The sequence below is a fragment of the Pantherophis guttatus genome, chromosome 8, assembly GCF_059756535.1.
Source record: "Pantherophis guttatus breed Tessera chromosome 8, ASM5975653v1, whole genome shotgun sequence".
Taxonomy (NCBI): Eukaryota; Metazoa; Chordata; class Lepidosauria; order Squamata; family Colubridae; genus Pantherophis; species Pantherophis guttatus.
In genome coordinates, this window is record NC_142070.1 from 30,726,002 (window position 1) to 30,751,717 (window position 25,716).

General features: G+C 36.2%; 1 protein-coding gene across 4 annotated transcripts in view; it reads right to left on the minus strand.

Moving 5' to 3' along the window:
• Positions 1–111: 111 nt before the first annotated feature.
• SMARCA5 (SNF2 related chromatin remodeling ATPase 5) overlaps positions 112–25,716 on the minus strand; it is a 29,597-nt gene continuing 3,992 nt past the window's right edge. Inside the window, exons 2-25 of one of the 4 annotated variants that reach the window (XM_060686858.2) lie at positions 25,096–25,254; positions 24,739–24,813; positions 24,116–24,282; positions 22,622–22,722; positions 21,153–21,253; positions 19,925–20,104; positions 18,151–18,306; positions 17,936–18,067; positions 16,845–16,913; positions 16,356–16,465; positions 15,990–16,216; positions 15,553–15,674; positions 15,324–15,476; positions 14,908–15,040; positions 14,077–14,225; positions 13,807–13,926; positions 13,597–13,707; positions 12,824–12,937; positions 12,541–12,663; positions 10,856–10,988; positions 9,048–9,166; positions 7,566–7,778; positions 786–896; positions 112–400 (exon numbers count right to left, since the gene is read on the minus strand). In XM_060686858.2, the coding sequence (XP_060542841.1) occupies positions 335–400; positions 786–896; positions 7,566–7,778; positions 9,048–9,166; positions 10,856–10,988; positions 12,541–12,663; positions 12,824–12,937; positions 13,597–13,707; positions 13,807–13,926; positions 14,077–14,225; positions 14,908–15,040; positions 15,324–15,476; positions 15,553–15,674; positions 15,990–16,216; positions 16,356–16,465; positions 16,845–16,913; positions 17,936–18,067; positions 18,151–18,306; positions 19,925–20,104; positions 21,153–21,253; positions 22,622–22,722; positions 24,116–24,282; positions 24,739–24,813; positions 25,096–25,254 (3,144 nt within the window). In that variant the 3' untranslated portion in view covers positions 112–334. Of the gene's footprint in view, positions 401–779; positions 897–7,565; positions 7,779–9,047; positions 9,167–10,855; positions 10,989–12,540; positions 12,664–12,823; positions 12,938–13,596; positions 13,708–13,806; positions 13,927–14,076; positions 14,226–14,907; positions 15,041–15,323; positions 15,477–15,552; positions 15,675–15,989; positions 16,217–16,355; positions 16,466–16,844; positions 16,914–17,935; positions 18,068–18,150; positions 18,307–19,924; positions 20,105–21,152; positions 21,254–22,621; positions 22,723–24,115; positions 24,283–24,738; positions 24,814–25,095; positions 25,255–25,716 lie in introns of all 4 variants that reach the window. The other 3 variants (XM_060686857.2, XM_034401420.3, XM_034401419.3) reach the window with 3 other exon arrangements.

The following is a 25,716-nucleotide window of genomic DNA, read 5'->3' on the forward strand; positions in this document are numbered from 1 at the left end:
ACAATATCTATAAAACTACTAGTGGGTAGTATGATTTAGCATACTTGTGAAACAAAGAATTGAACAATATATACATATATTATATACATATAAAAAACATCAACTACTAGATGAAGCCTATTTTTTTTATTTCAAGTGTTAATGGTAAAAAAAAGTTCAGCACAGCTGTTTTATTTAAAAACGTGAAACTACGTTACTCTTCTAGTTCAGCAAGTAAACACATGAACCCAATGTCCTTTAATGACATAATAGTTGAGAATTGTAAAGTACATCTTATGAAGACCCGTAAAATTAAAGAACTAGCTTAAATTTAGTGATTACAAGAAATCAGTATTCACAGCTTTAGTTTCTTTTTTCTTCCTCTTCCATCAGGAGTACCATCCAATTTACGTTTCTGTGTCTGAATCAGAAAAGAGAAAAATTGAGTCTCAGCTCTGAGAATTTTGTTCATCATGATTTAAATTACTGTAAAGCTATAGTGAGGTTAAAAACATTTTATAGTTTGTTTTTCATTATATATCAAATAATTTTTTTAAAAAAATTCATAATAATATGGGAAAGAAATATTGCAAAGGCTATCTTAAAATCCTGCTCAATTCTATGCCATTTAGCATGAAGTAATATAAAAATGTGATTAATCCTGCAAATCTAGACAATGTGTGGTTTTTAAAAAATTAGAAGATTAAGAAATTATAACTAATATGGATTCATAATCTTTTCCCATACATATTATCATTTATATCATTTTCTTTCATCTGAATCTTCAGAGTTAAACATACTCTCACCAAAGATGGTTTAGGTCCACGTTTCTTCTTTTCTGCCTTCTCTTTTTCTTCTAATTCCATGTTTTCTCTTTCAATCAAAGTGATTAAGGTATTACATCTTCGTTGTAATTCCTGAATCAAGAGCAAACGGGAGATTCAATGGTATAATTGCCACTGCACAAAGAATTTTACACAATTACATTATGTTCTTTCTAATGATCTCCACTGTAGATCTATACGTAATGCAAAAATTCTACGCTTTCTACATGCTTCTACACGTAATACAAAACTTTGGAAAACTCTGTAGAATAATCCCTCCAGCCTTCCAAATTAGCCATGTTATAAGGCTACTTGTCAATAACTTAACATCTACTATGTATCTGGAACTACAGCTCCATTTCTTGGGAATCACATTCAGCAATGAGATTTTTATGGTGATGTAGCACTAAACACCTGGAAGGTAAGCGATTATCTACCACTGTTCTAGAATCCTGTAATACTGAGCTATGGAGGTGAGCTTCGAAATAAAAAGAAACATGAACCATTTCTGACTAAAAAGTACAAAATTCCTATATTTATGCTAGAAGCAGGACAACATAAGGAAGGAACTTCTCTTGGTGGGATGGAAATGAGGCAGAGAATAAAAGCAGAAAAAAATGCATAGTCAATAGTCATTATACTACTTGGATAAAAATGGCAGTGTCCCTTTTGGGTTACAACTACATGAAGAATAGACTCTCAACTATCTTTGAATGGAATTATGTCCCTAGTTAAGAATAAAGTAGACAGTTTGAAGCTCTCTGAGCTTCATTGTTTGCTTACAGACATTTCATAACCCAACTAGATAACATCATCATCATTTGCACCATGAAGCTCATTCCTTTCAATATGCCTGCTTATTTTCTTGTAATGCTTCCTTTTCTAATGAATGAAAATACAAAAATTCACTTGCTAACTGAGCTAACTAGTGCCAAACTGAGCATCCCAAAGGGAGGGGCAATGGAAAAAGCATAGACATGGTCATTTGATTTTCCACTTACTGACTGCTTTGTGTAACAACAGAGCTACCAAACCCAATTGTGGTTGGTAAATAAGGCCTACCTTATTTAAATAAGGATTTTTTACACAATTACTATGCTGTTCCAAACATACAATTGGATGGAGATGTTTAGACACTTCTGGTCAAATTTTATGTTTCAATGGAAGCTGACCTGTACCTCATCAACATTAAGCATGACCTATATGTGCAAAGGTGAATGGATACTTAATAATATTTTTAATGTTCATAGATTCAAAGTGTGCAGCAGCAGCCAAAAAAGCTAATACCATCCTGGGTTGTATAAACAGAGGCATAGAATCAAGGGCACATGAAGTACTACTACCACTTTATAAAACCATGAGGTACAGTAAGACCACACCAAGAATACAGCAAGCAATTTTGGTCACCATGCTACAAAGTTGAGACTTTGGAAAACGTTCAGAGAAAAACAACTAAGATGATCCAAGGCCTGGAGATGATCAAAGGCCTGGAGATACGAAGAACTGCTGCAGGATTTGAGTTTGGCTAGTCTAAAGAAAAGAAGAATTAGGGATGACATGATAGCAGTATTCCAATATTTGAGGGGCTGCCACAAAGAAGAGGGAGTCAAATTATTCTCCAAAGCACCAGAGCTCAGGACAAGAAACAATGGCTGGAAACCAGGGGGAGAGCCTTCTCTGTGGGGGCACCTACTATCTGGAACGAGCTCCCCCCAGAGATACGGAGGATACTAGATCTGCGCACCTTCCGCCGCGCTCTAAAGACCTTTTTATTTCACCAGGCGGGCCTGGCCTAATTTTCTCCCTCTTTTTTTTTTTAAAAAAATTAATTTTTAATTTTTTAGTATTTTATATATTCAAATGTTTAAATTTGTTTTAAATTGATTGGGGTTTTAATCTGTCTGGGCCAAAACTATTTAATTTGATTTTATTTCTGCTTTTTAAATTTTGTATGTATGTATTTTATTGTTGGCTGTGCACCGCCCTGAGTCCTTCGGGAGTAGGGCGGTATATAAATCAAATAAAAGTAAAGTAAAGTAAAGTAAAAGAAACTAATTAAAGAGAGAGAAGCAACCTGTAATTAAAGAGAAACTTCCTAACAATGACAACAATTAACCAGTGGAACAGTGCCTTCAGTGGTTGTAGGTGCTTTATCACTGGAAATTTTAAGAAGAGACTGGACAATCACTTATCTAAAATATAGCTTCTCCTGCTTGAGCAAGGGACTGGCTTAGAAGACCTCCAAGGTCCCTTCCAGCTCATTCCATTCCATTTGTAAGAAAATGAAAAAAACAAAAAAACAAAAGTACAGTCAGTCACATGAAAAAGAAGGTAAACCCTCTTAAAGTTCTATGGTTTTATGTATCAGAACGTAGTAAAAATCATCTGCTCCTTAGCAGTTCTTTAAAAAAAGAGAAATACAATCTCAAATGAACACATGATACATTACACCATATCCTCATCATAAAACCATGGAACTCAAAGAGAGTGTACTTTTTCATATGAGTGTATGAACATTTCCTACAGCCAATTAAAGACAGTTAAGAAATCCCTCCCCAAAATACAATAAAGTAAAAAAAATAATAACATAAAATACAAAAAAGCTATACTATGCATGTCTACCAGAGAGATAAATCATATTAAAACCCAACTATGAGAAGGAACGAGAGAACACTGCCATACCCTCCCTCCCATGCCCTTTTATAGGTTATAACCAGCATTAATAATTGTACTAGGAAACTTACAGATAATAAGTGGTGCAACCAAAGGAGAGATGCTATTCTGATAAATCAGGTTTCACTTGTTGCCCTCCAATTTAATGTTTTTCAATTTTTTACAGTTCTTGACTTATGATCATTTGTTTAAAACTAGTTTAAAGTTATGATGGCCTTAGTAGAAGTGCGTTATGACCAATTCTCAAAGTTATTACCACTGCACCACTCCTGCAATCATGTGATCACAATTCAGGTGCTTAGCAACCAACAGCTGCAGTATCTTGCGGTCACATGATCACATTTTGTGACCTCCCCTGCTAACTTCTGACAAGCAAAGTCAACTGGAGAACCCCCGATTCATTTAATTAATTAATTTATTTATTTTATTGAATTTATATACCGCCCTACTCCCGAAGGACTCAGGGCGGTGAACAGCCATATAATAAAACATATCAATACAAAATTTAAAAGAAAATAAAACGAATTAAATAATTTGGCTGAACAAATTTAAACGCCCAATAATTTAAAACCAAATTTAAAATTTCCATTTAAAAAGGGGAAAGACTTAGGTCAGGCCAGCTTGATGAAATAAGAAAGTCTTTAGCGCGCGATGGAAGGTACGCAGATCCGGGATCCTCCGTATCTCCGGGGGGAGCTCATTCCAGATAGTAAGTGCCCCCACAGAGAAGGCTCTCCTCCTGGGGGCTGCCAGTCGACATTGTTTGGCTGACGGCACCCGGAGGAGCCCCTCTCTATGGGAGCGTACTGGTCGGTGGGAGGCTTGGTGGTAGCAGGCGGTCCCGTAAATAACCAGGTCCTAAGCCATGGAGCGCTCTAAAGGTGATAACCAAAACCTTGAAGCGCACTCGGAAGACCACCGGGAGCCAGTGCAGCTCGCGCAGGAGAGGTGTTACATGGGAGTGCCACGTTGCTCCCGTCACCACCCGCGCGGCCACACTCTGCGCCAGTTGGAGCCTCCGAGTGTTCCTCAAGGGGAGCCCCATGTAGAGAGCGTTACAATAGTCCAGACAGGAGGTGACGAGGGCATGAGTGACTGTGCGTAAGGAGTCCCGATCTATAAAGGGACACAACTGGCGGATCAGGCGAACCTGATGAAAAATCCTCCTGGTCACGGTGCTCTTCTAAAGACAGCCGTGAATCCAGGAGGACACCCAAGTTGCGAGTCCTTTCCGCGGGGGCCAATGATTCGCCCCCAATAGTCAGCGATGGCACCAGCTGACTATATCGGGACGTCGGAAACCACAGCCACTCGGTCTTGGATGGGTTGAGCCTGAGCCTGTTTCTCCCCATCCAGATGCATACAGCCTCCAGGCACCGGGACATCACTTCAAGGGCATCATTGGGATGGTCTGGGGTGGAGATGTACAGCTGGGTGTCATCAGCGTACTGGTGGAACTCCACCCTGAAACCACGGATGATCTCGCCCAGCAGCTTTACATAAATGTTGAACAAAAGGGGCGAGAGGACCAATCCTTGTGGCACCCCACATATAAGGGGCCTCAGGGTCGACCTCTGCCCCCGTCAACAGAGACTGCGACCGGCCGGAGAGAAAGGAGGAGAACCACTGTAGTACGGTGCCTCCCACCCCCAACTCTTCCAACCAGTGCAGCATGATACCATGGTCGATGATATCAAAAGCCGCTGAGAGATCTAACAGGACCAGGACAGAGGAGCACCCCCTGTCCCGAGCCCTCCAGAGATCATCCACCAACGCAACCAATGCCGTTTTCGTGCTGTACCCAGGCCTGAAGCCCAACTGGAATGGATCTAGATATGTCGTTTCATCCAGGTACTGGGGGACCTGTCGCGCAACCACACTCTCAACAACCTTCGCAACAAAGCGAAGGTTGGAGACTGGACGATAATTAGCCAATACTGCCGGGTCCAAGGAAGGCTTCTTGAGGAGAGATCTCACCACCGCCTCTTTCAAGGCGGCGGGAAAGACACCCTCGCCCAATGAAGCATTTATAATCCCCTGGAGCCAGCCTTGCGTCACCTCCCAGGAAGCCAGCACTAACCAGGAGGGGCACGGGTCCAACAAACATGTGCTCGCGTTCACTCTACCCAGAATCCTGTCCACGTCCTCAGGGGTCACAGGATCAAATTCATCCCAGATAACATTCTCAGGACCTGCCTCCATCATCCCCGCTGGATCTACCCAGTCGGAGTCCAGATCTTCCCGAATCTGAGTGATTTTGTCATACAGATACTGAACAAAATCCTCGGCTCTTCCCTCCAAGGAGTCCTCCCATGCTTCCTGGTGGAGCAGGGAGCGGGTCACCCTAAACAGGGCGGCCGGGCGATTATCTGATGACGCGATAAGAGCAGCGAAATGAGTACATTTCGCTGCTTTTATCGCCACTAGTATCTTACCAGTGTCCGGTCAGATTCAGCACGATTGGCCCTCCAACTACTCTCTAGGCGTCTTTTCCGGTGCTTCATCTCCCTCAGCTCCTCAGTGAACCAAGGAGCCAGGTGAGATCGGTGCCGGGTCAGAGGCACAACTCGATCCAGAGCTCCAGCGGCCGCCCTATCCCAGGCAGCCACTAGTTCTCCAGATGAGGCGTGAGCCAGAACCTTGGGGATTGGCCCAAGCTCCATCTGGAACCTATCAGGTTCCATCAGGCACCTGGGGCAGTACTATCTTATCGGTTCCGCCTCCCTGAGGCGGGGTGCAGCGGTTTGAAGGTCAAGGCGAAGGAGAGAGTGATCCGACCATGACAAGGGCTCGATGACTATATTTCCTATCTCGAGATCACTCAGCCACTGTCCAGAGACAAAAACCAAGTCCAGTGTGTTTTCCCCCCATGTGCTTAGGGCCATGAATTAGCTAGATCAGGTCCATAGCCGTCATGGAAGCCATGAACTCCCGAACCACCTCAGACGCCTCACCCATGGACGACAGGTTAAAATCCCCCATGACCATAAGTCTGGGGGTATCAACCGCCACAGCGGCGATAACGCTGAGTAGCTCGGGCACGGCTGCTGCCACGTGGCAGGGAGCCAGGTACATGATCAGCAAACCCATCTGAACCCATGACCCCACTTCACAAGGAGGGTCTCACAGCTGGCCGTCTGAGTGGCCTCCCTTGGCCTAAGGCCTTCTCTAATAATAACTGCAACTCCCCGTGACCTCGGCTGATGGAATGCCTGGAAGCCTGGTGGGCACATTTCTACCAGAGGGACCCCTCCCTCCGGGCCCAACCAGGTCTCCGTAATACCTGCCAGGTCCGCTCCCCCCTCCTGAACAAGATCACAAATGAGGGGGGCTTTATTTACTATGGACCTGGCATTGCACAACATCAGTCGAAGGCCCGGGCCCTGAGGGTCTGTGCAACCTGGAGAACGAGTGGAGCCTTGGGGGCCGGAGCATGCTACCACTCGAAGACAGCATGTGTGCGCTCCCTTAAGATATGATATGGCCCCCTGCTCCCGCCATATCTACCCCTCCCACTCACAGTACCGATGGTAAAAATACAATCTGGACAAGCTTGACCCCCCCATTACCTCCGGATCCCCCACCCCTCCCACCGCGCATGATGGCCAGGCCCGACCCTCCCCTTGGTAGGTTATCCCCCAAACCCACGACCCTAGTTCCAATTTTACCCTCCCCCCCGGGACCCCTTAAAAGTTTAACCAAAAATTAACATAAAAAACCCCTCAACCCCCTCTTCGCCACATTTAACAACCATGTGGTTCAATTAATGACTATGTAATTTATTTAATTACCACAGTGACTCACTTAACAATAAGTATGTATTTATTAGTATGTATAATGCAGTAAAGCTGGTCATAAAATTGAGTCTGATCACATGATGACTCAATTAACACCACCACTTATTGTCTGAATTTCTGGTTGCAACTGTGGTCATAAATTAAGGACCATCTGTAGGAAACAATGTTTATCTACACATAATACAGTCTTTTCTATCACAAACTGGTTTTCTTGTTTTTTAATAATATTTTTAATGTTTTTAAAATATTTTTAATGTTTATAGATTCAATTCAAACTGAAACTAGTACATACCATTGCAGTTCTAGATTTGAGGAACCAGTCAAATCTGAACTGGGGAGAATTTCGAATACACTGTCTCAATTCATCATAAACATTTTCTTTGTCAAACCCAAGCTTATGAAGCATACAGATCAAAAAACGATCTTCTTCTTCTGTGTAATTCTTCCCTTTGTTAGTACCATATGATATTCTCAATTGGTGGAAAGGTGCTTTGTATCTGCCAATCTAAGAAAAAGAAGGAAATCAATGTGGCATGTAAAAGAATATAAAGATGCACTTATTATTTAACAATGCGTTAAGCAATAGCCTTCATACTTTTGTATATTTATACAAAGTCAGCTTATTGCCCCCACAAACTGGGTCCTCATTTAACCTATCTTAGAAAGGATGGAAGGCTGAGTCAGCCTTGAGCCTGGTGAGATTCGAACTTACAGTAATTGCAGACAGCTGGTGTTAATCACAATGTTTTTAGTCTGCTGAGCCACCAGGCACCTTGTAGATTTGTAGATAAATGATTAATCTTACTACCATATCAACAATATAAAACAAAAATAAAACATAGGATATAAGTCCAGGGTAAACTAGATAAAAGGAAATTAATAAAATACATGTAAATTAACACACAAAGCATCAGCATTCAGTAAACAATACCGCAACCTCAGAATACCCCAATTTGTTCAATATAATGGATCCTTTGATTAATTGCCTTAACTATAAACTTACCAGTTCTGCTTGTGATGTATAGATTAGAAGTTGGGAGAAATAGGACAATCTGACATTTAAATCCCAGTGGATTTCTTGATTTGTAGGCCTTTCAAAAATTTAGACATTCTAAATTTCCAAATTTGAACACTGGATTAGGGTTTTAAAAGATCAAAAAAACTAATACATCTTAGTCTTCTTATGACTACATTTGAGCCTAGAATTTTGGTCATAAATTGTTGCAGTCATTAAGCAGTCATAAAATCAGGGAAAACTCACTTAACAAATTTCTCACTTAGCAACAGAAATTCTGGGTTCAATTGTGGTCGTAACTCCAGGTCTACCTGTATTTCTAGAAGCACAGAGTGAAGCCAAAGAAAGGTAGGACCTGAAACAAAGAACTGCTGAGAAGTGCTAAAAAAGGTTCCCAATTTTTTAGTTAACTAGAAAATATATCAACCTTACTTTCTGAAATATGGAAAAAATAACAATAAATAGGAATGTGTATGGAGATTCTCAGTCATCCAGGTCATGGTTGTCCCAAAGGTGTTTTTTCAAGAGGCAACTGGACTTTCTGTTTTTTCTTTGAAGACTTTTTGCATCTCATCCAAGAAGCTTCTTAGATGAGAAGGCAAACGTCTTCAAAGAAAAAACAAAAAGTCCAGTTTCCTGTTGAAAAAGCACATTTGGAATAATAAAATAGAAAAAGGCAATATTTAAAAACCAATAGTATCATTCCTTATTAATATTTTACCATTTTTCTTCACATGATACAACTTAAAAAGCAATTACCTTTGTGTCAAGTGCTTTTTTAATACTAATTCTCCTCTGAATTCGAGCTTCACCTCTTTCAATTTGCGCCATAATCTTTTCTATGTCCTGAAGCTCATTACACCGTTCCCAGAAAACAGCTGAAGAAAGTAAGTAATAATCTATTAGTTTTGTCTCGCATGCTTGCAAAGTAAATCAATTATTGTTCAGTTTTGTATTTTTATTTCTTTTTAGATCTAACATAATTCTTCTCACATCAATCAGCATAACATGCCAACTGGCTTAAGATAAGGCCTTTGTCTTCCCAAAAGATGACATTTGCTCTGCTTCAACCATTCTGTGGTAGATTTATTTGTTTAGGATTGTCATGAGCCACATTTTAAAGTTAAGTTTAAGCTTACCCTAACATTCTCCTGAAGAATTTATCACAGGACATTGCTAGGTAATCTACTGGATCACCCAGGAGTCTTTGGCAAATCCGAGTGTGTGTTCAGAAGAATAGTGGTTTCTTCCTTCTTCCTAAGCATACAATTATTTTGTGGTATTTTCTTTATGAACACTGATAAGAAAAAATGCAGTTATGGCCTGCAGATCTTGTTCTTTATATCCTAGCATTCTTTAAGTTTGGCAATGGATCTGTAGCCTTTTCATTTTGATGGTGATCAACAACCCTTTTTCTGAGGTTGGAGAAGATCTTTTTGATTTACTTCCACAAGCTTGTCATAAAGCACAGCCTTTAACAGTGACAAACTGATTTGTGTGTATTTTAAAAGGACTGGTCATTCAAGCCCCTGATTGTTATCCCACTGCTGGAACATTTAACTCATCTTTCCCCATTAAGAGAATTGATTATGCTAGTGCCTCACGCTCTCTTTTCCAACAAAGAGAATTAAAGTTAGCTCAACATGTTCAGTAAAGAAGATACAAAATGAATATTTTAACTGCTAAAAGGACTTAGATAAAGCTTTTATAATATGGTCACAATGCTACAGGGTTACATATAATTTTAAAACATTTGTATGTTCTTCAAAAGAGAAGCAGATGGAATATAAAAGAAAAAAGTACCCATGTTTTGGCCTGTTGAACTTCAACAGAATGTATAGGGATGTATGTGCATCTGTGCCTGGTGTTGGGCTCTAATGATTTTGGGATTCTGGATGTCTGAAACAGTGTGCCTTTATCTTCAAGAGCAGTCTGAAATCTCCAGAATCAATAGGACAAAAGAGCATAAAGAATGTACACTCACACTAAGTTTTGAAAATCATAAATATAGTATCAATTTTTACAAGTTTTCTATGACTAATGAATATATTTGGGTCGGTTGGCTAGTTGAATGCCAGCTTTGAAAAAAGCAAAATGAGTTTCTTTTGCACAGATGTGCTCATTATTGTAATATATTCTCTTGATTCCTGTTTGTGGATGATCTGTGTGCACTTAAAAATACACAAAAAAAGCTCTATGGTACTTGGCTTGCTAAAGCTTAAGTTGTGTACATCCAGTGTTCATGCTCATTCTCCCGGAATAAATTGAAACTCTTCTGCAGGTTTTTGGCAGCAAGCCAGTGGAAGCTACCAAAAAGAGGGGCAAGAGGAGCAAATTTGCAAGTTAATTTTCAAATGTTGATTTATTGTTTATAGTAAACGTTTTACTATTTTATTGTTTACTGTGTACATTTTAATGTTAATTTACTATGGATGTTTTACTGTTTGTAAGGTTACACATACTATGAAAATGAGTCGAGTGAAAATGGAAGCATGCATCAGATTGTATCAGACTGGATTGTGAATATATCTTTTCTTATATTATTTAAAAATTTTAAACGGTGTTACCAGAATATTCAATGACTTCCTCTGGAGTTTTTCCTTCTACTTCTCGAGCTATATTTTCAATGTCATCACGACCCCATTTTTCATTAGCTTTAATGAACTGATTGAAATCTCTTTTATTCCAGTTTGTAAATCCCTTCAAAAAAGAAGAATAAAGTTGTTTAATGTTACTGTCCTTTAGAACAGGGGTCTCCAACCTTGGCAACGTTAAGCCTGGAGGACTTCAACTCCCAGAATTTCGGCTGGGGAATTCTGGGAGTTGAAGTCCTCCAGGCTTAAAGTTGCCAGGGTTGGAGACCCCTGCTTTAGAACACAAGGCTCAATTGGGTTATTGTTGAAGCTGAAGCTTGAAAAATTACATTATCCAGTTGAGGATAAAATCTGATTCTTCTAAGTATTTTTAAATATGTCCCATAACCACACTAATGGACTTAATGAAATCTGCAATTCTTGCTTCCTTAAGACATAATCAGAAATCCTTTACGACTGAAAAACCATCCTCAATTTCATTCAAGTTCATTCACGTTCTGGTCATTCTCATACTTTAAAAGCTACTCCAGAAGTATAAGCTTGATTAGAAGAGGTCAATAGAACCTTTTGGGAGAAGAAATACCCACACATAATACCTTTCCCTTTTCTGGATTGCAACTCAGGAAAGGACACAATAAATATTTGTTTATGGCATTTCTATGCCACTGTATCCAGCAAGCTTTGGCAGTAGCAATCTATGAATGATGGGACTAGATAAATTTGTTGAATTTATTCAACTGAACAGTATTTAAGAGTAATAAAATTTGTCTCAATACTTGGACCGGAGGACACTAGTTTCTGGAAGTCTTAAGCCAACATTATTCTGATGAATAAAACAAAGAAAGACTCATATAGAGACAGTGCAGTTTAACAATTTAAAGACGATTCCGAAAAAAGAGGCCAACAGAGAACGTGACTATATTGACGTTACAAGATGAAGTTACTGACAAAACAATGTCCATCAAATTATAGAGTCATCAGTTGCAGAACAAAACTGTAGTTCAATTTTGTATTCCTTTACAACAGAGGTGTCAATATTGTGGCCCGCCAGCAGCCAGCAGAACTGACAACAGATTCGGACAGTGAGGAGGTTGGGGAGGTTGGGGAGGAACATGGGCCAGTCCTGGAGTCTAGGGAAGGCTCTGATGAGGGCTCTGCATCGGACACAGAGAGGGGGCCAGGTCCAGATGCCAGTTATCAGCTGCCTTCAACGTCAGACATTAGTGAGGCAAATGAACAGATGGAGCCTGTTCTCAGTGTGTGCATGCGCAGAGTTGCTGGCCCCTTCCAGAGGGAATAAAAGAGGAGCGAAAGGGGAGTGGAGTTTGCAAGAGGCAATTACCGTATTTTTCGGACTATAAGACGCACTTTTTTGTCTCCCAAAGGGGGCAAAAATGTCTGTGTGTCTCATAGACTGAATATTGCTGAAGCCCCACCACCTGCCAGACATTTTTTGGGCTCCACATGCCCTGTTTTGGTGCCTTTTTTTGGCACTTTTTTGAGACTTTTTTGGGCCCATTTTTTCCAAAAAAACGCCCCCTGGGCCTTGAGTTTGACACCCCTACTTTGCAACAAGAACACTTTTTTTTCTACAACAACTAGTAAGTCTAGAAAAGGAATAAAGGTAGTCTATAATTTGTCTAGCAGGTGACGAATACCTGAGTAAGTAGTTTTTCCTTTTCATCTAGTTCTTCTTCATTAAGTGGTTCAGCTTCATCAATTTTAATTTGTTCTTCCTTTTGTGTCTGAGCTGCATTTGGCAAGTCAGGATTACGAGGTACCTAAGGAATTTATATTTCTTTAAATAACTAGTTCACATGCTCTAAAAACATTTATCGTTTCTTATATAAACCTCTAGCGGCTTTACTCAAAACATATGGTTTTACTGTCATATAGTAAAATTTAAAGAACTTGAAAAAGCAAAACATGGATGATTAATACCTTATATCCAATAGTTTTTCTATAATAAAGAATTTCTTTTTCCAACAATTCAAACAAACGTGGTGGAAAGAATTGGAAATCCTGAACATTAGGTTGTTTTGGAGGTCGTGGAGCCTTTAAAAAAAGACACATTGCACTATAATCATAATCACTTCAGTAACAGAAGTTAAGCAGCATTTAATTTCCACATAAAATACAAATTACTTCCATTTTATTCTATTTGCCTCCCTCCCCGGAAAGTGTCTCCCCACTGATACATAAGTGTATTTAATTGTTAATTAATTGAGGAAATCTATACACATGAGTGGTTTAATTTCTACAACTTCCAATTCTGCTTGATTTATTTTCATTGTTTGCTATTATTACAAAACAAACAGGGGAAAAAAAATAAACAATGAAGTGGTAAACCGAAAGAAAAAAAAGACAGCAAAAATGATGACAAAATGCAAAGCATATATTCAGACACATATACACGTATAACAATTCTAATAAGCATTTCAATGAATAGAAATGATATATGTTATTCTTTTAGAGAAACTGGAAACTGAATCTATAGGAAAGAAAACCATTTTCTATTCTATCTCTAACCACTGTCTGAATAGACATAGTTGGAAACAAGTATGATAAAAGCACACATAAATCTGCTTTGAATAGTTTACATTCCAAAAATTTCATCAATACAATATGGATACCTATGTGTATAAAACATTTTAGGAATAAGTTTACAAGCTTTTCTAGTTATTCTATTTTTAACAAGTTTCAACGACACTCACCTTTGGTGCTTTTGGTTCACTGACACGAAGAGCTTCCCTAAAATAAGCATCAACAGCATAGTTGGCTTTTCTTTCACGTTTAGGTGGCTCGATCCACTCTGTGAATGCCATCTGCAACATATGGTACTTTTAGAAAATTGTATGGGAGCATCATAGTTATAAATGGACAGTAAAATTAACCGACATATTGAAGGGAAATAAATGCATTACCTTTTGTTTTTCTCTGTAATCTTCTCCTTCAAAGTTATACACACTAGACTCGGTATCCACTGTAAAGTTTCTGAGTGAACTTTCACCCATCTTGGAAAGTTTTTCATTCATTTCAGCAGTCTACATATATAAAGAGATTTTAATTGGTGTTTTGTAACAATCTGCTTTATCATCAACAAAAGTAATCATATAGTCAACCTGATTTTTTGATAAAATCTGAATTAAGAGGATTAGCATAAATTTTTCTACTAGTTTATAATATCCACTCACTTTCTTTGCGCCTCTTTCCAAAATACCGTCAATGTCTTCATCTGTAATTTCACTCTCTTTTGAAGCAAAGACATGGGTAGCTCCATGTCGAATCATCTGCAACATTTCATCTTTTCCCAATTTATTCAGATTCTGATCTACTAGTCTTCCTATATATATATATATATATATAAAAAAGAGAATATTCTCAAGAGGCTGATAACTTCACAAAAGTTTTAAAAATATGCATAACATGCAATTCTTTGACACTGCAACATTTAACTTGTGTTTTGAAGCTAAAAAAACAATTTAATAAAATATTTCTGTACCTAAAGCTGGATTAAAACAATAATATAATACCAAGCATATCTACTTCTGTGGCAATAGTTGACAAATATATTTTTTAATTAGCAACCTTTTATTATTCAATTATAATTTGTAATTCTATTCCAGAAAAGAGTGAGGCCAATTTTTCATATTAAATATTAAGTATAATTGTCCAACATTAAACAGAATGTTTATACTGCGTTTTGTTTTGGGGTGTTTTTTGTTCCTCATCTAACAATGTATAAAAATTGACGCTGGTGGATAAGACTTGCAACTTCTCTCAAAAAAAGTTTTGATTCCTTCCAATTACTATTTACAATTAAAATTATAACATCAACTATTCTTAAATCAACATTCTAGATATACTGTTTAACTATCAAGTTTATGTCTAGACAATACTTTTTGGTATATTTTCGCATTACAGTACTTAGCAATCATTTTTTATTTTGATACATTTTTTCCAAGTTTGGATATATTTAGCTTACTGACCACATATGGTATTAAAAAACAGTGTAACATTTTTACCTTGTTGAATAACTATGGAATCTAAGCGAAGTTTCATTTCTGCTCTTTCTACTATTCTTTCTTCTACAGTGTTGTCTGTAATAAATCTGAATACTCTAACAGTCTTTGTCTGACCAATTCTATGTGCACGATCCTATGTGGCAAGAAAAAAGGATATTCAATTTATAAAAATTACATTTTTGTAATATAAACAATGCACAATTGGTGAACAGATATCATTTCCCTGGAATAATTTTAGAAGTCTAAATCTTTACAATTTAAAACTAATTATGTAATAATTACCATAGAAAACTTATTTTAATGCAATAGTGTTTATCAAAAATCCAGTCAGACAAGCAAACATATTGCTGAATGTTCAATATCCCTGGGGAAAAAAATCAGATTTAAACACAAGATTTCATGCTAATCAAGCTTACCATAGCCTGAAGATCTACTTGTGGATTCCAGTCAGAATCATATAGAATTACAACATCAGCTGTAGCTAGATTGATTCCCAAACCACCAGCCCGTGTGCTCAGCATAAAGAGAAACTTTGAACTGCCAGGTTCGTTGTATGCATTAATAGAAGCCTACAATAAAAAAAGTTGGTCAATTCACACTGAGTGCGAAGACAAACAAATAAACCTCCTGTTTCTGCATGCTTACTTGTCTTTCATCATGAGGTGTCTGCCCATCAAGTCTGCAATACTCATAATTTCGCCACATACAGTAATCTTCTAATATATCTAACACTCTTGTCATCTGGCTGAAAACTAGGACTCGTGATCCTATAGCAGGAAGAAAAAATTTAAAAATTGTTACTCAAATAAATTCTTCTTAATAAATTTTATGAAAAACTGAAATAAGTAATATACTCATAAAGCAACATACGATATGAATAAATTTAACTATCAGAAATCCTTGAACATTTATAATATATATTTAGCAAATGGCAGAAGATAATTTATAAACAGAATTACTTTTGTAATTTTGTAATTCTACAAAAATTAATAGTATCATTATTTTTATAGAAAATGAAAGCAATTGGGAACATTTTCTTGATTTTTATCCAATAATTTTTAGCAATAAGATAAAATAATTACCCTGTTCTTTCAATTTTGGCAACAATTTATCCAAAACTACCATTTTGCCACTATTGGTAACCAAATGCATATCTGTTGTATAAGGAGGACCGGGCTCTGCTCCATCAAAAAGGTACGGATGATTGCAACATTTTCGTAACTGCATAAGAATGTTTAATAGTCTCATTTTATCCAGTTTTCCAGCAGAGTTCAATATATCTATATCCTTCATTAAGATTCTTGTGTACCTATATAGAAAGACAAAGACAACTGAGGCTCTCACTCCTCCATTAATGTAATGCAAATACTTCAAGATTTAATAATAATAAAAAGCAATCAGCAACATAAGAAGTTATATTTATTCAAATACTAATTTTAATTACTTACCATTCCCTTTGCATTTTGCTGAGACCAACATATATTTTAACTTCTTTTTTTGGAGGCAAACTTTTCTCTACTTCAGCTTTTATACGACGTAACAAAAATGGTCGTAGTACCTGTCAAGTATAATGAATAATATCACACAGTAAATTGTATTTTATACTACTGGATTAATTTCTCTTTCAAAAGTATCAGCTTTCCATGCTATATCTAATAGTGATTCTAAGGCCTTCATGCATGCAGCTGGAGAAACCTCAACTATTACATAACATTTCTGGAAAAAAACATAGAAGAAATTAGAAGTCAATGTCCATGAAACTATTTGTGCTATTTATGGAAATGAAAAATGTTGCAATAGCTGCACCAACAGTCTCAAGCAAAGTTTAGAGGCATGTTTTATTATGTTCCAGGTAGCATACATAGAGATGCTGCACAGAGTGAGAGCTATGTAGTAAATATAGACCAAAGTTAGTTCATTTTTTAAAAGAAACTCACCATGTGAAGCCGTTCTACTAATTTTTGATCCCCAAGACAGTTGTTTGTATCGAACCATGAATCAAAATCCTGCATTAAAAAACATGCTTTATAATCAAATAATTCACTACCAATAAATCAGCATTTAATATACTATTCCTTGCCCACACATCTATTAAATACAAACAGAAGAATTTAACTATTATCTTCAGTTTTAGCTTTCCAAAAATATGTTTCAATTCTGTTTCAAATTCTTGCTCAAATAATATAGGAATGCTGTTAGGATAACTCGTGTTGGCTAATTTTCGTGTCAACATATGATATGAAATAAGTGAACATGCCCCCACTCTTCTCGCATTATCTATAATTTCATAGGACACACTGATACAGATTATAGATAACACAATAATCTTCTTAATGATTTTTAAGATCTACTAAAGCTATAATTTGATTTCTACCATATAAAGTAAATATAGCTATCAGTGCGAAAAAATTAAAATAGCACTAAAGGTAAGGCTGATTTCCAACCTGCAAAATAGACACAGGATCGAACAGCATTATTCTCTGGACATTATATGCTCTACAGGTCTGAAGAGTTATGCTTATGAAGATAAGCACCACCAATGATACAGTTATTTTCTACCTTGCTAGAAATGCTTCTTTTACAAATGCTTTTAACAGTTTTATAAAAATTACTTTATTTTCAATTTTAAATATTTATTTCATATTGAACAGCTCACAGTGCCACAGTCAAATCTGCTGTCGACAGTATTATATTATTGTTGTTGTTGTTATCTCATTGAATTCAACTAATAAATTCCTACAGAACTGTTGCTGTTCTTTAAAACTATTTATACTTGCTGAGAAATGCTTCTTAATCAAAAGAGACAAACTTGTACCTAAGTTCCCTTTTAATTACAGTTTTCCAAATGATGATCATTTTCCAATTTCTATTAGCAATTGTGATAGAATTATTTAGATCAGGATCATTGAGGCTTCACCCACAAACTGCTTACCAATCACTTCATCTACATATATGTCATAATCTTTCATTCAGCCATATTTTTTTAATTAAGATACCACTAAACATTACAAATATTTCCATTCATTACCTCAGCTGAATTAAAGACATCTGGCAATAAAAAGTTAAGAAGTGCCCACAATTCGTGTAGGTTGTTCTGTAATGGTGTTCCAGTTAACAATAATCTATTTGTAGTCTTGAATTCCCTCACAATTTCTGACAACTGAAAGAAAAAAAATTATTATAAACATCTGACAGGAATCTGCAAAATTTAAATTCTTACCTAAATGGGACATTTAAAATTACCTTCGACTTTTCATTTTTAATCCTGTGGGCTTCATCAATAACTAGGTATCTCCAGTTAAATTTTTTGAATACTGATTTCTCTTTAATGAGCATTTCATATGATGTTACACAGACATCCCATTCTCCTGGCAGCAAAACATCTCTCACGAAAGCAGCCTTAATCAGAGAAAATATTGAATTAAACATTTTAAAGACAATCATTATTATACCACAGAATGTGTATTTTATGGCTAGTTATTATTAAAGACATCCACATGTGACCCTGATAATTTCAAATCTGTTACCACTTGTTACCTAAAATTACATAAAATATAATCTTAATCTACTAGGGAAATTCAGGGTTTAATACAGAAGTATAAACTCTGGGTAATTTGTAACTCTGCTAATAGATAATTCAAAAATTCACAAACTGTATTGCATCAGCCTTCTGACCAGGTTTTCCAGCAGGTCATGTCAGGAATAAGGGTGTATTTTAAAAATAATAGATAATCATCAGTCCTAATATTAACTAATTTAGAATTAATAAACATAGCAATACATTTCCCTTAATTCCTGCATAAAGAATTAGAAACAATTAAATCAAGAAACTAAATCACCCTTATTTATTTTAAAATTTCAATTGAATAATAATTCCTAACCGGCAGAACACTGTTGTGGTAACAGAAGATTTCAAACAATGACACTACAATAGCCTTAATTTTTAAAATATTTTATTTTGGGATTTGACATATATTTAAATAAACTTATTTTAATTATGCTGCAAAGTTATCATTTTCCTTATAAACAGAAGATTTAAACACACACATTTAAAATGCAAAAAAGCAATTTGATTTAATTCATGTGGAAACTCAAAACCAGTAAAAAGTACAGCGTTTTTTCTTATTTTGATAAACAGGATTAAATTATAAAAATCTGCCAATTAATAAACCATAAATAAAATTCAAAAAGCCACCTGAAGAACTGAAGTAGCCCATTCTAAAAATGGCAATACTTATTTAAAAGCATTTGTGTCAGCTAGAAATAGATTTCAGTTTAACTTCCAATATTGTACACAAAGTTTAAGCTGCTTAAAATAACAACAGCAAGAGAACTTAGACGTATATACTGCTCCATAGTACTTTACAGCACTCTCTAAACAGTTTATTAAGTCAGCATATTGTCCCAACAATCTGGTCTTCATTTTATTGACCTCGGAAACATGCAAAGCCAAGTCAACCCTGAAACGTCAGGATTAAACTGGCTGTGGACAAAGTTAATCTGTAATACTGCATTCTAACGACTGTGCCACCACAGTTCCTGGCAAAAATGCATTTGTCAAATAGAGATATAATTATTAAGAAACTTTAAAGGATTCCATACCATTTATTGCTTACCGGAATACAGTAGGACATGGTTAGACCTTTAGTGACTTCCCTGCCAATTGATCAGTTGAGGTTATGATGGTGCTGAAATGTAACTTTATGACCATCACAGTACCCCTCCAGGCATTGATTGCCATTCAGGCACTTTTTAAACAGGAGTTTACAACTGTCACAGCATCTAGGATGTGATCACCAATTACATGCTTCACAACCTATTTCTGACAACCAGGGTCAATGGAGAAGCTAGCAGAAAAATCATTAAGTGATGTCGTACTTAATGGCATCATAAGTCTGTCACTATCCATATGAAATTTCACTTACCAATCCCCTGTACTTTGCTATGGGCAGAGTAGGCTAATTGTCAGTAAACATATATAAGACTAGTAGAGAAACACACTTGGGTTCATACTCACACGCTGGTCTTTATCACCTATCAGACATACAGCTCGAAGAGTTGGCACCCATCTCTTGAATTCATTCATCCAATTATGCAAAGTTGATTTGGGAACCAATACCATATGAGGACCTGGAATGTTCCTGTAATGTTTCATGTATCCAAGAAGCGCAATTGTTTGCAATGTCTTTCCAAGACCCTGTTAACAATGTATATACACAAAAAGTTAATTTGTATCAGGGAGCAAGATAAATACGTGCGTGTGTGTGTGTGTGTGTGTGTGTGTGTGTGTGTGTGTGTTTTATCCATCTTGGAATTCTGTGTGTGTTTCTTTGTATGTATCAATATATTAAATTTAGAAAATGTTATGATCGTGTAAGCATATATATTTGTATCCCATATCATAAACTCTTCCTGAAAGTGCTATTAAGAATTGTTAATTTTCTTAGGATGAGCTTCTCTATTATCAGAAAGCCTATTTTCAAATATACAACCATCTCTAGTTAGATAACATTCAAAACTCTGCTTATATATTCAGAATTTTAACTATGTAGGAAAATAAGACTGCAACCTGCATGATATATCATGTTCAAAATATAAAACCCAGGACAACTCCAGAACATAAAATAAAACATTCTGAATTTATATAGACTTTACAGTAATGGTTCCAGAACCAAGACTAACTTAGACAATAATTCTATTCAAGATAGAAAACCTTCACAAAAGCCAATCAAATAATTACATTTTTTATTTATTTATTGTCATATTTATATGCTGCCCTTCTCCCGAGGAACTCGGGGCGGCTCACAGAATAAAACAACCCAACAATAAATAGAATTAAAATGTTAAAATCTGATTACATAACATTTATATCTCTTATTTTTACAAATACTCAAAAAAGCCAACTTTCAATTTGCTACTAGAATAAGCACTGATTTTTTTAAAAAAATCTGAACATATATCTGCTATTATTAGGCTTTTTACAACTGTATCATTTTATATTGGGACAGGACTGACTAGAAAATCTACAACCAGAAAACCTACATTTTGACACAAAATTATTCTACTCTTATTCTATTTTGAATTAATTCACTGTGACTTGCATTTCATGCTATTATACAATTTATAACCAATTTCAATTTAGTAACAGTTCACTAAAAAGAAACTGGACAAACTTGTAGTAATTAAAATTAAAATTAAATGTTAATTATCACTTTAATTCTAAATAAAATCAGATTTCTGCATACCATTTCATCTGCTAAAATACCATTGATGCCATTTTCATACAAAGAAATGAGCCAGTTCAATCCTCTGACTTGATAATCACGCAATTTTCCCCATTTCACATCTGTAGTAAATTTAAATAATAAATTTAAAGTCACCTCTTATTTTCTTCATAGTAAGTATTCTCATTATACCCCAGGAGAAAGGACTAATATTCAGTCCATATTCTTAACAGAATAAAATGCAAAATGTTATGATATTATGACTAAATTAAATATATACAAAGCAAATTAATTGGTAACTCAGGATTTTTCTCATGTCTACCAACTACCATGTTTCCCCGAAAATAAGACCCAGTCTTATATTTTTTTGAACCCTGAAATAAGCGCTTGGCCTTATTGCCATGTGCTCAAAAGACCGATTGGGCTTATTATCAGGGGATGTCTTAATTTAGGGGAACAGGTTAGTTGCAATGTTTGCAAAACAAAATGCTAATCAACATCAGAAACAGGAAGAGTACAAATGAATAAAATATTAACTGTTCTACAAATGAATAAAAATACTGACTGTTCTACAAAGATTAATCAATAGAAAACTAGATAATTTTGTTATTTTCTATTTGAAAGGAAATGCCATACACTAATGAAAACAAATTATCATGGCATTTTAATATATCTTGACAACAGGATAAACAAACCCTCTCAAATCAGAGTAAGTTATTAGATACAAATGCATGGATGCACTTATTAGCAATCTTTTTTGAAAGGTGTATAACTTCCCTCCCGCTAACAGAACAGATTAACTCTCTGTTCTCAAACACCAGAAATGATACCCCATTAAAGTGTTCATTATGAAGCAGCAAACAACAAATCCCTGAATTTGTGTTATACATGGTACACATTCAAAATCAAGGAGGAAAAACAGTTTTGAGCACACATGGGAACATATATTTTAAAACTGTGTAACTTGAAAACCTGAAATCTCTCTCAATTACACTCATATTTAATTGGGTATGGATTTAGCTTACACATAACTTCTCTGTAGTAGATCTAGAAGAGATAAGTTTGATGCTCAATTTAGAATCCAGTTTGGAAATATAATTTGTTGTAGAAAATTTAAAACATGTTCCCATTTTTCACTAGAAAAATCATACTGCTTAAAAAATAGATTTCGTTCTATTAAAAGTTGGATATAATGAATAAAAAAAGTAAAACACGATGGCAGAATAAGTATATTTAAAAGTTTGCATGCAAAATTTTATTCAAAATGCCAATGTGAATATTTTCTAATCTGTTCTAGGAAGACTTCTGTTTTGAAAGGGAGCATATAACATTTCAAAAAATATATTAATTTAAGTTGAATAATATTGGCAAATATGTGAATACCATTGAGAATTAACTTTGCTAAATGAGCAAAGTAAGTATCAAAATCTTTTAATTTTGGATAGTTCCCAAAATATATAAACATATAAACAACAAAAAGTATTACATACAGGATGGAGATTCTTCAAATCGAGTGCATACATTAGTAGTCTTGGAACTTTCTGTTAAAAGCTCCTCATCCTCTTCCTGTTCAGTTCTACGATGGCGATAGCTAGAAACAATGGAAATGTTAAGAAAATAAATAGCTAACTATTGTAGAGTCCAAAACAAACCAAATTTTTACATTGTACAACTATTACAAGCTGCTTAGGTAAACTCTTATTTGGATAAAAAAATGCATCCATCACAACTTTTAATACGTTCCAATCAAATACATGTTGAAAAGAGTTCATGTAATAGGATTCATGACTTTGTCCAAGTTATTACTCCCTAAAAACTCAAGTAAATTATTGGAAAACATTTGGTTGGGGGAAGAAGTAAAAAAAAAAAAAAATCCGTTATCTGAGGTTGAAGATAAAAACAACACATTTAAAAAATTCATAATGCTTCCAGTTTGAGAGGCAGTTATTCACAGCTCAAGATGCCATTGGCTCATCTCCATTCTTAAGCTTTTTCCTGCTTTCCAAACAACTATTATGAATTACAACTATATTATGCTCTGTATGGTTCTTCTATTCATATGTGGTTTTCAGGAAGTATTGGCTGTTTTTCTATTTCTAAAGTATCAAATCTCATTACACCTGGCATCCAGCCAGTAAACACTCAGCTCCATTCCATTGCTCGGACTCCACCCAGCAAGGAATTATGGGGTCATTAAAAGAGGATGAAATCTCATCACAGCACATTGCCATATCAGTTTACCTTCTTTCAATCATGTAAATCAGAAACTGAACTAAAACCATATCTGCAATTTGACTTGATTCTGAAAATATTCAAAGCATGCATATATGAAACTCTATTAGGAAAAAAATGCTGCCCATTCTAATGAAAGGCTGATTTTTATTCTTCTCCAACTTAAAGCTAGAAAGAGTAAAGAGAGATAATCCTATCTCACATGCTGAAAAAAGAACATTCAAAGACAGCGCCCTGGCAACTCTTTTTAAGCTTTCTTAAACATCACTATAGAAGCTATTCCTTATAGAAGGTATTGCTTATATCCCAAACTGAAGAGTTTTACAGTGAAGAGTCATGGTGGCGCAGTGGTTAGAATGCAGTATTGCAGACTAATTTTGCTGACTGCCAGGAGTTCAATCCTGACCGGCTCAAGGTTGACTCAGCCTTCCATTCTTCCAACGTTGGTAAAATGAGGACTCAGATTGTTGGGGAGCAGTATGCTGACTGTAAACCGCTTAGAGAGGGCTCCAAAGCACTATATATGTGCTATTTACATATATGGCCCCTCTCATCAGAGGTAGACGTCTGCAGACAATTTAAATACGATCTACTCTAGTGTCTGCATATTTGTATTCAATCATGATCTATTTTTGTGTTTCACATTTATTTATTTAGTTGCATGACGCCCTTTGCACATTACAACTCAAAGGCGCTAAAAATATTTTACAATGACACATTTTCAGAATAAATATGAGTCTGTTGATACTCACTCTCCAACAGATAACAGATTTTGTTTTTCATCTTTTTTTATTCTTGGTCGTCCTGGTTTCATTTTTAAGGGGGAAGTTGGAGTCTTCTGAGCAGCAGGCTGAATGAAATGTGCAAACAATTCTGTCTGTTTCAACAGATAGTCAAATCTGTTTGCTCGATCGGTTTGCTGCAATAAAGTTAAAAAGATTAGCAAGAAAATAAGAACGTTTAAACATGAAAAAAAATCAAATTCTAGAATTAGTTTTTAACATTTGAAAATCAATTATAAAGTCAATTATAAAGGGGCAAAAGCAGAAAACACCATAATTTAGCATCCAATCTTTGGGTCAAGGAAGTCTTCTGATTACCATGACACTGCTAGAAATTGTGTAGCTGAAGACTGGGTGGGGAATGTCAACAGACTTTGAAGGAAATTTAAAGAGTATGAATAGGAGGTGGCTTCTTTGAAACAAACTTCTATTCTCATTTTTAAAAGCCTTCTAAAATAAACCAAAATTACATTGATAAAATATCAAGATTATTTGATAGATCAGTCCAAGTTTGAGGTGCTTGGTTGCCCAGTGCATGAACCAAACTGTCAAGTCCTGAAGTAATCACCTACATTACAATACAAAATACCTACCATTTTTTCTTCATAGGTAGGATCTGGTTCTTGATTTTCTTTTTGTTTTCCTGGAGATTCATCACCAAAAAATTCCTAAGGAACAAATAACATCCCTTACTATTCTTTCACATTTTATAACTTTACAAACATTAAGATTTGTTTTGGAAATCTAAACTATGTACAGCAAAAGTATATACCATGTTTTCCCGAAAATAAAACCAGTCTTATTTTCTTTTGGACCCCGAAATAAGCATTCAGGCTTATTATCAGGGAGGTCTTATTTTTTTGACATACAGGAGGCGGCGAGTGTGAGGGCCGATGGGAATGGGAGCGCTGCTACTGCCAGCTTCACCCTGTGTCCCACCGTCTACTTGCCTGTGGCCGCAACAGCTCAACCTCTCCGTGCGCCCTGGCCTCCAGCCTTCCTGCCTGCTGGCCCTGCTGCTGCTGGGACACTGGAGCTTGGGTCTTGTCGCGCCGATGAAGCCACTTTCGGAAGGATGCCACAAGGCTCATTGCGCCAGTGGAGCCACTCTAGGAAGAATGGATGAGACTTGTCACGCCAGTGGAGCCACTCTAGGAAGGACACCATGAGGCTCGTCGCACTAGTACAGTTGCTTGTGGCAGGACGCTGCATGGTGTATTGTGCCATTGAGTTTTACACCTGCACTTTGCCCCACATTGTACAACCAGACGGTGGCAGGGCTTGTCTATGGCTTATTTTTAGGGTAGGGTTTATATTAGGCATAGGCATGAAAATCAGGCTAGGGCTTGTTTTCGGGGTAAGTCATATTTTTGGGAAAACATGGTATTTATGAGTTTATAAATCACATTAGTAAAACATATTCTACGTGGTACAAAAGGAACAGCTGCAGACAATAAAGTAATAATATAAAACATAATAAATATAAAATTACAATAAAGTTATATATTGTCTTGTGTGTGTTGCATTGTGCAGCATTGCATTACATTACATCAATACTTTTGCCACTAAGA